The sequence below is a fragment of the Panthera onca genome, chromosome B1 (genome assembly GCF_046562875.1).
Source record: "Panthera onca isolate mPanOnc1 chromosome B1, mPanOnc1 haplotype 2, whole genome shotgun sequence".
NCBI classification, from domain to species: Eukaryota; Metazoa; Chordata; class Mammalia; order Carnivora; family Felidae; genus Panthera; species Panthera onca.
The window spans coordinates 185,150,830-185,161,527 of NC_138342.1; the positions used below are offsets into that span (position 1 = coordinate 185,150,830).

The 10,698-nt window shown below is 35.6% G+C and overlaps 1 protein-coding gene across 1 annotated transcript; it reads right to left on the bottom strand.

The window, feature by feature from the left end:
- Window positions 1-674: 674 nt before the first annotated feature.
- LOC132691574 (CDGSH iron-sulfur domain-containing protein 1) lies at window positions 675-1,248 on the bottom strand. Its single transcript, XM_060653029.3, has one exon. It carries the CDS (start codon window positions 1,219-1,221, stop codon window positions 901-903), a length of 321 nt encoding a protein of 106 aa, XP_060509012.1. The 5' UTR covers window positions 1,222-1,248; the 3' UTR covers window positions 675-900.
- Between the last annotated feature and the right edge of the window lie 9,450 nt (window positions 1,249-10,698).

Genomic DNA, 10,698 nt, shown 5'->3' on the forward strand with positions numbered 1-10,698 from the left:
AGCTATGGATTCATACTGCAACAATAAAGAACCTTGAAACAGTATTCTAAATGAATAAGACCCAAGATAAAGGCCACATATTTTGTAGTTCTACTTATATGAAATAATGGGAAGAATCAAAGGGAGAGATTGAAAAAAAAATAGGATTAGTTGTTCCCAGGACTGAGGGAAGGGCAAATGAGGGTTGACTGCTAATAGTTAGGGGTTTTCTTTTTGGGGTGCTTAAATGTTCTGGGTGTATATAATAGTGATGGTTGCATGAATATATGAAAAAGCACTGAATTATCTACTTTAAAATGTTGAATTTTATGGAATGACTCTTGCCTGTAAGTTGTTCTTGCCTAGTAGACCATTTTTGTGGGCACTTAAGTATTCCTCTACATCTTTACTAACACAAAACTATCAGCAGTTTGGGGCGCTTTGTTTCAGATAGATAAACTTGTGTTACAAGTAGATGCTGTGGGTACTATGTACAGAAAGCCATTTTTTCTTTTTTCTTTTTTCTTTTCTCTTTTCTTTTCTTTTCTCTTCCTTTCCTTTCCTTTCCTTTCCTTTCCTTTCCTTTCCTCTTCTTTTCTCTTCTTTTCTTTTCACCTTGGTGTTTCCTCAAAGCCTTACCCTTCTTATGGTATTTCTGAAGTACACTTTTTTTTTTTTTTTTTTTTTTTTTTTACCCATGGGCCATAAGGTTCGTTTTCACTTTTTCCTTTTTTTGTTTAAACAAATGTGTACCACAATGGTTCAACAAGTAAGGCAAATGCTGTGAGTATGAAAGCTGCAATTTGCAATGTATCACATCTAGAACCCAGGGGAAGTGAAATAGACAGAAGTGGTAGGCATTCCAATTAAACAATCAGGTAACATCATGACTAGTTGGTTTGCAGCATCAAAACTGTTCATTTAAGTTTCCTTTTTCTTAATGATCAGAGGTCCCACGTTGTCTCCAGTCTCTTCATTGTGTTTTGTGTGAGATCCATCACAGAATGGGAACTTTTTGGACCTCCAACAACGGCAGTACACAGCTTTATCTCCCAAATCCTCCATGTCAAAAGCATGTACTATCTTGGGGTTGTCTTTCTGGATGTGAAGGTTTACCATAGATTTGTTGCGATGATCTTTAACATAAAATCTTTTGTAAGCTAGATAACCAATTGCAGCTGTACCAGCAGCAATAGTAACTGCTGCGATCCATTCAACTCGTACTCTGGAAGACAGACTCATGGCGCCGTCGCTTGCAAGGCGTATGCACAGGACCGTTTACACAGGTAAAAGGAAAGTTTGTATTATGGCCCTTTGAAAGAAAAATTTGGTTAGTTCCTGACAGGGGCCCAAACTGGACAAATAATCCTGTATGTAAAGGACAGTTTCATCTTGAGTGGGGCTATTTAAACACAATATAAATATTACTGTTTTAATATTTTATGTGCAAAATAAGGTAGGAAACATTTTTCCTTATGTCTTCTTCGCATAATAGTCTTAGTAAAATGAGGAGGGAAATGTATACCATTGTTACTTATTTAATGTTTATAATATAAAGTAAAAAACATAGCAAGAGAGATGGGACAAGTTTGATCAGTCCAATGCACTGCTGTGAATTTTAGTGATGAAGTAGCTAATGTGAGGAACAGTAAACTGGCAAGAAAGAGCTGGACATGGTATGATCATTTTGATGATTGTTTTTTTCTCTACACCTCTTATCGTTATGTTTAATTTTGTTGATACATATGAAAATGCTTGCATCCGACTATTCCCCCCAGACACTCTGCTAACATAACATTGCCCGAGGTCCTGACACCTGCTTTTTAAAATATCCATGCACTTTAAATAGGTACTTGGATTTATTTTCTAATCAAATAATAATATAGTTGACATGAAACTAGAGTATACAAACATGATGCATCAGGCAGTTTGATTAATCATATATTCCTATGAAGTGGGATTTTTCCAGGAGCACAAAAGAGTTGCTCCTACTTCTTAACATATTCTACACACAAACATAACAATTTATTATGGATTAATCAATGACCGTTAACATATGAAAGATCTTAAAATGTTCCCAGTGAAAAAGCTTCTTTAACTTCCAGAAGTTTACTTAATGTGAAATTTTTTAAAGCCAGAATTCTTGATGATGGTGTGATAACCCCTAGGGAACATATATTTGCAAGGTTGAGTACATAGCATTTCAACATATATCTGTTTTCACAAAACCTGGAGTGTGATGTGCAACAAAATCATGTCATCAAATAAAGTTATGCTGAAAATAATATGAGGGACTACTGTAAAGGACATGAGTCAAAAAGGTTAAAGACCTTTGCCATCTAAGGAATAGATCACTGAAACTGCCTCTAGATATTAGTCTCACCCTCTACCTTCATTCATCTTTTTCATTCTTTATACCTCTGATAAATTGGATATCCTGAAATACTTCTTTTGTAAGACCTATAAAATCTTAAAATAATGATAACATTTAACACTTATATAACATCTTTATGTACATTATCTCATCTAATCTCTACAATAACCCTATATATAAGGCAGGCAGGACAGGTATTATGATGCCTTTAGCAAACAGGAAAACCAAGTCACGGAGATATAAAATTACTTATTAGAAATAGTTCAGATACAAATAAGTTGAAGGTAAAAGTATGGAAAAACACATATCAAGCAGACTGTGATCAAAAGAAATGTGCAATAGCTGTATTAGCACCAAACAAAGTAGACTTCAGGCAGCAAACATCAAAAGGTATATTTTGTAATGATAAAAAGGTCAAATCACCAAGAAGCCATAACAATACTAAGTGTCTATGCATCAAAGCTTCGAAATAAAGCAAAACCTGTTAGAAATTAAAGGAAAAAAATTGGTCAAATTCACAATTATATAAGGGATTTTAACACTTCTCTTTCAGTAAGTGATAGAAATAATAGATGGTTAGTAAGAACATAGAAGACCAGAAAAACTCTACCAAACACATTTAAGCTAATTGCATTTATCAAACGCACCATAGAATAGCACAGTAGTACACATTCTTTTTAAGTGCACATGGATCATTCACCAAAGTAGACCTAATCCTAGGCCATAAAACAAGCCTTATTAATTTTTCAAAAGTTGAAATTAAACTATGCTTCCTGGACCTAGTAGATTTAATGTGTGTTAAAGAACTTGATCTATAGTTTAAAGCCCCAAAACCAAAAACTTCAGGTATAGACAGTTTCACTGGTGAATTTGAAAAAAAAAAACAAAAAACAAAGATATATTATAAATTCTATATTTATATGACAATATTCTGTATATATTGTATCAAACTTTCCCTGAAAATAGAAGAAATAGGGGTACTTTCCAGTTCATTTTATGAGGGTGTAATGACCTCAGCAAGACCGGAGAAAGACATTTCAAGATAAACCAACTACAAGACTCTAAATCATTCCTCTTGAGCATAAACACAAAATTTCTCGAAGCAATCTTATTAAAGAGAACCCAGTGACACATAGTATAGATAGTACATCATAGCAAAATATATTTATTTCATCCTATGTGTGCAAGGTTCATTTAACAGTTGAAAATCAAACAATGTAATTAATCATATCAATGTACTAAGTAAGTATAACCATATGATGATTTCAGTAGATGCAGAAAAAAAAAAAACCAACAAAACTTAACCCCATCCATAAAAAGAAATTAACAAACCTCTCAACCAGCTAGGAATATGAGGGAACATTTTCAACATTAAAAAGGGCATCTACAAACAACTTGTGGTTAACGACAATAATAAAGTATATTTATTCACCAGTTAAAAGACATTTAGTTGGTTTTCATTTTTTTGGCAATTATGAATAAAGTTCCTGTAAATATTCACACACAGATTTTGTGTGTATGTACGTATTAACTTCTCATGAGTAAATATCTAGGAGTGGCTTTTCTGGCACATCTGATAAATGCATGTTTAACTCTGTTAGAAACTTCCAAACTATCTTTCAGTTTTCATTCCCACCAGCAATTTCTGAGCATCTGAGGTCTGCATCCTTTCCAGCATTTGGTGGATTATGGATAACAATCCTACAATATCCCCTTGTCTTTCAGCGTCTTGTAGAGATCCTTGATCCTTGAATCAATCCCTCCAGGAGGGATCTTTATATATTGTGGAAAAGGGATTTCCTGTGAGGTCTAAATTTCTTACGAGGTGTGTATGACTCTTCTTGCTGGGTTCTTCACCTGATTGCTAGTGGGCATGATCTCTCCTTTCAGGAGGAGCTGCGTTCCCTTTCCCTTAGATAACTCTTGGCTGTTGTCTGCTCATTAGTCATCTGATAACTTTTCCCGTATGGTGATCTTCCACAACACTTTGCTGGACATTATTTAACGTAATGAGGAGACTTGGAAACAACTGACAACTGGGAAACCATGAGAGTTCTAGCAGCAGCATAGCCTGCCCTGTTCTGTATCATGTGAAAGGGTGGATTTAAACTTCTACCACACATCCCCTGTGAAAGGCAGGCAGTCACTCGAACAGTAACAGACCTCCTCCTTTAGATGTGTTTGATGCTTTCCTGGAGGCTATAGGTGGTTATTGAATAAGAACAAGAAATAATTTATGCAAATCTTTTCAACTCTCTTCAGAAGATGAAGTATCTTCCCTCAAAGGCTACTCCAGACCCCAAGCAGGTAGAAAGTTCCTATCTCTCTTATTGCGGGTTCCTAAGATGCTGTAGCTTATTATACATATTCAGAACATTTACAGATAAAGCAAATGGTGTCATAGAGTACAGGTCTTTTCCTTTGTGGAGAAATGTTCACTGCCCCACATTGATAAAACTCTATAGAATCAATTGTAAGCGTAAAAATTATTGATTTGATTCATATTTTAGGGGGAAACGATATGCATTTATAAGTTCTATTACATTTGTTTATGAAGCTGAAAGTGCTTGTTACATTGTTAACCATTAGGGTTATAATGCTGCTACTAACAGTTATGTATCTGACATTTTGTAATACTGCTGGAGACTTTTGAATGCAAAACTTCTAATCTTACAGATGTTAAAAATACACTCAGTAGCAAAAAATATATCGTTTTCAGAATTATCCAATAGTGCCTGAAACTTTCAAATTAAAAACTTCTACTCATACATATATAAAATAGATATATTCAGTAGCAAAAATCTTGATATACTTTTGTGTATCAAACCATGCCATCATCTAAAAGATGGCTATTAGTTTTTCTCCTCCTCCTCCTCCTCCTTCTTTTCTTCTTTTATAAAGAGTAACAGAGACTTGTAAAATGCATGGATGAGATGAAGGAGATATCTTTCTTTTTAAATTCTTAGAGGAACTGATGATCATCTTAATATTTCAGCACCATGGCAGTTGAATGCTTCTCTGGCAAGGGACCCCTAAACCTTAGGGGAATTGTGTTTGTGCTCTCCTGACCAGCAGCAGAAGAAAAGTGGTAGGACAAAAGCAGATGTGAAATGGGAAGAGGCCAGTGCCTTAGTTCCCCTTCAGGCTGTGTGTTCTGTGGTTGTCTTCAGACCTGAAAACAAGTGTTTTGAATTGTGTGAGAACAAACGCTTTGGCTTCCCCGATAAGCCACATGGAATGTTCATCAATGAATCGAATTGACCACAGTAGAAGTTTCTCCACCAGTAATATTGCAGGGGCATAAGAGGTAAGGTCTGCTCCTACACAGGGACCTTTACTCTTTTTGACTGATACAGCCTCCTTCAACAGTCCACAATTACTAGTAACCATTTGTTCACCAAGTGCAATATCTAACACTGTTTTCCAGTTCTACCATCTTGAAACTCGATTTTCTCTTGGCCTTTATAACATTATACCCACTAAACATTCTTCTATCCAGGTTGCTGTGTCCTTTTGACCCCTGAACATAACACGTTCCTAAAACTCCATCCTTTGTAGCAGTATTATAGTGGAAAGAATGCAGTTTTTGGAGCCACCGCAACTGTGTTTAATGCTGAGATACATCACTTAGGATCTGGGTGACCTCTCAGAGCCTCAGTTTTCTCAACATCACTTATTTTCATTCCAGTGCACCTCCTTATTTTATGCAGATCTAAGTTTCTGACCTATGCCATTTGCATTTTCTCTAAGGAACTTTATTTTAACATTTCTTGTAGGCAAATCTACTGGCAACAAATTCTCTCTATATTTGTTTGTCAGAGGTCTTTGTCTCTCATTTTTGAAGAAGGGTTTCCCATGGTACAGAATTCTAGGTTGTTTTACTCCCTTTTTTGGTACATTAAATATTTCACTCAATTCTCTTCTTGCTTGCATGGTTTCTTAGTAGTAAACTCTTAGCCAGTTTGATCAAAAAGAAAAAGGAAATGACCCAACTAAATAAAATCACAAATGAAAGAGAGATCGCAACCAACACTGCAGAAATACAAACAATAAGGAGAGAATATTATGAGCAATTATATGCCAATAAATTAGGCAATCTGGAAGAAATGGACAAATTCCTAGAAACATATAAACTACAAAAACTGAAACAGGAAGAAATAGAAAATCTGAACAGACCTATTACCAGTAAAGAAATTGAATCATTAACAAAAATCTCACAACAAATTAGAGTCCACGGCCAGATGGCTTTCCAGGGGAATTCTACCAAACATTTAAAGAAGAGTTAACACCCGTTCTCTTGAACATGTCAGATACAATTCTTACCTTTGCTTTACTCTAGGCAAGTTGTTTCCCATGCCCCACTTCCCCTCAGCTTCTTGCAGGATGTTTTTCTTATCTTTGATTTTCTGTAATTTGAAAATTATATGCTTAAGTGTAGTTTTTTTGTTATTTATCCTGCTAAGTGGTCTCTAAGCTTCCTGGATCTGTGATTTTTTTTTGTCTGAGGTTAATTTGGAGAAATTCTTAGTTGTTATTGTTTCAAATATTTTTTTTATGTCCTTTTCTCTCTTCTTCTGATATTCCCATCATGCGGACGTTACACTTTGTGTAGTTGACCCACTCTTCTTGGATATTTTCTTCTGTTTTGTTGTCCTTTCCAGTCTTTTTTTTTTTTCTATTTTGCTTTTCAGTATTGGAGTTTTCCTTTGAGATGGCCTCAATCTCAGAGATTCATTCTTCAGCCATATACAGCCTACTAGTAAGTCCATCATAGGCATTCTTCATTTCTGTTAGAGCTTTTGATTTCTAGCATTCCTTTTTCATTCTTAAGATTTTCATCTCTCTGCTTACATTGCACATCTGTTCTTTCATGCTGTCTACTTTACCTGAAACAATCACTAGCAGAATAATCATAGTTGTTTTGAATTCTTGGTCTAATAATTCCAGCATTCCTGAGATATTCTTTTCCTATTGTACATTCTTGGCACCTTTGCTGAGATCACTTTGCTGTAAATGCATGGAATTATTTCTGGGCTGTCTATTCTTCTGTTCCATCGTGTCTATTCTTATGCCAGTATCATAGTGATTTAATAGTTCAAACAGTTTGGTTTTGTTTTGTTTTGTGGAGAAGGTTTTTTTCTCTACATCATGTCATTTGAAAATACTAACAGTTCTACTTCTTCCTTTTCAACTTGCATGTCTTTTATTTATTTTTGTTGCCTAATTGCTGTGGTTAGGACTTCAAATAGTTTGTGGAATAAAAGTGGTCAGAGTGGGCACCCTTGTCTTGTTCCTGATTCTAATGAAAAGCTTTTAGATTTTACTTTTGAATATGGTGTTAGCTGTGGGCTTATCGTATATGACCTTTATTGTGTTAAGGTATGTTCTCTCTATATCTGCTTTGTTAAAAGTTTTTATCATAAGTAGGTAGTGAATTTTGTCAAATGCTTTTTCTGCATCTATTGAGATGATCATAATATTTTATTCTTCATTTTGTTAATGTGATGTATCACACTGGTTGATTTACAGATGTTAAACAATCCTTGCATCCCTGGAATAAATCCAAGTTGATCATGGTTTATAATCCTTCTATTGTTGTATTGAATTTGGTTTGCTCATATTTTGTTGATCATTTTTGTGTCTATATTCATCACATATATTGGGTTGTATTTTTTTTTCTGGTGACATCCTTAGAGGCTATCTTTTTAAATACTCTCTGAGAAACTGTAACTAATTTAGGACAGTAGTGGACATAAGAGGTACAAGTGGCCACTTGTCTTTGACATCTTCTGTGCCTTGTCTTCATTCACTTGCTCTTAATTTTGCTCTAACTTTGGTAAAGCAGCTAAATACGGATATTTAGCCTGATGATATTTTGTCTCAACTGCACTAGATATTTTTTGCCATCCAATACCACTGTGTGAGACCACTGTAGAATTCTACTCAGACAATCTGAGGCATGCACTAACTTTGGAATAAAAACCCTTGGGGAAGGGACACTTGGGCGGCTCAGTTGGTTAAGCATCCAACTATGGCTCAGGTCATGATCTCGAGGTTCGTGAGTTTGAGCCCCACGTCAGGCTCTGTGCTGAAAGCTCAGAGCCTGGAGCCTGCTTTGGATTCTGTGTCTCCCTCTCTCTCTGCCCCTCCCCCACTCATGCTCTGTCTCTCTCTGTCTCTCAAAAATGAATAAATGTTAAAAAAAGTATAGAAAAAAGTTGGGGAAATCCTCATCTAATAGAATACAAAATTAGTAGCTGAAAGTTTCCGTTATTCCATGTTTCAGTCAGACAAATGTTAATTTATGAAACACATCTTACATGTTTTAGAGTTCCCTGAAGGAAATGTGTCTAGCTGCCCAGGTGACCAGGATTATCTTTGCATTGCCTTTCCTTTTCCCCCATTTTACTCTTCCTGCTCCACTCAAAACCTGTCCCCATAGCTTGCTTCCCATAGTAAACTCCATGTATGCAAACCTGTAGCCCACATTTTGCTTTGTGGTAGGGTGGGATGAATCCAAACTAATACATCTATGAATAAGATGGCCATAAAACTCATTTTCTAAATCTTTAAGAGTGAAAAGAGGCACTAATTAATAATTAGGTAAGAAAAACTAGTATAAACAAGGACTGTCATAAGCAAATAGGGACACATGGTCACCCTGTCTGGAAAATACAAATATCAGGTATAAAAAATAACAAAGTTATAGACTTGAAATTATCAACATAAATATGGAAAATAATAAAATGAATGAAATATCAATGTAATGTAACATAAACAAAACTAATTAAACATTTTTTAATGTTTATTTTTGAGAGAGACAGAGACAGAGTGCAAGTGGGGGAGGGGCAGAGAGAGGGAGACACAGAATCTGAAGCAGGCTCCAGGCTCCAAGCTGTCAGCACAGAGCCCGATGCGGGGCTCGAACTCACGAACTGCGAGATGATGACCTGAGCCGAAGTCGACACTCAATCGACTGAGCCACCCAGGCGCCCCAACAAAATTAATTTTTAAAGTGACTGAACTATAATATTTTATTCCTTTATCTACATACCAATGTCCATTTAAACAAATTTCCACATTGTCAAAAAGGACACAGGATTTGAAGCTCTTATACTCTGAAAGCATTCTGATTACTAGTAGATTTCCTTTTGTAATGATAGGATATCATAAGAAATATTTACACTGACCACTGAGTCAATGGTCCCTGTAATACTTTTGTGCCCAGCGTGGAATTAGAGGACTTAATTATTAAAAACAACAAACAAAAAACAACAGCAAGAACAAAATAGCCCTTGGGGAAAATTACCTATTCTCCCCTGTATCATTCTTTTCTCTTAACCTGTAAACCCTTGGAAGGAAGGGACTATGTATTTAATTATTTGTAAATAGTAAGAATTTCAGAATGTGCAAGAGAAGTTATTTTCTGTTGTTACGTTATTAGAGATTCTGTATTCATAAGATCCTGGTAAATCTCATGTGAGACCCAAAGATGAGATATATTGGAGATTGTAACCAATATTTCGAATTAAACTCTTTATCAAGTCTAAGAGACAATGTATAAATGCTAACCCTTAATATCCATAGAATATTTTAGGGAGAAAAAAACTCTGAGGGGAAAATAAATCCCAGCAATATTGGTTGGATATCAACGGATTTATTTTTATCCATAGAGTGAGTTCTTTCTGCCCGTCTGCCCAATACAAGTATGTATATACATGTGTGTGTGCGTGCACGTGTGTGGAGGGAGCTAGAATAATGCTGGTAGCAATAGTACCACCTTCAGGAAGGGAGACAATGCTTATGGTAAGTGAACAGATGATGTAACCAAGCTTCAACAGGAACCACAACTACCACATTAAAGTGGCCATATCAGTATGATGGATAGGAATTCCATTAGGTTCTGGAAATACCCCAGAAAGAACAACGTGTTTGTGTGTGTGTGTGTGTGTGTGTGTGTGTGTGTGTCTGTGTGCAGCCATAATCATCCTTCAGAGAAAATGTGTAATGATGTGTAATAATTCTCTTCAGAGGAGGATGCGATTAGTAAAGGTGACATTCTTATCTTTACATTGGTGAAAACTCAGCCAGAGAGCATCATTATGTGTTCCTGGAAAATACACACTAGTACCAGAAACTCTGCCAAGACTTAGCACTGTGTTCTTTGTATACAGTTCTTTGTATATAGTATATGCTTATAAAAAGTTACTGATAAGGAGGATATTGGAGTAATATTAGCTCATTAGAACAACGAAACAAATAATATTACTTTCTAGGATATATGCCAGAAACAAATATATTGCTCAGTATACTATTTGCCTGGATTGTAACAAAGTGATACAGAA

What these genes read in the sequence shown, in the direction of transcription:
- LOC132691574 (XM_060653029.3), bottom strand. Translation starts at nt 1,221, where the DNA reads ATGAGTCTGTCTTCCAGAGTACGAGTTGAATGGATCGCAGCAGTTACT.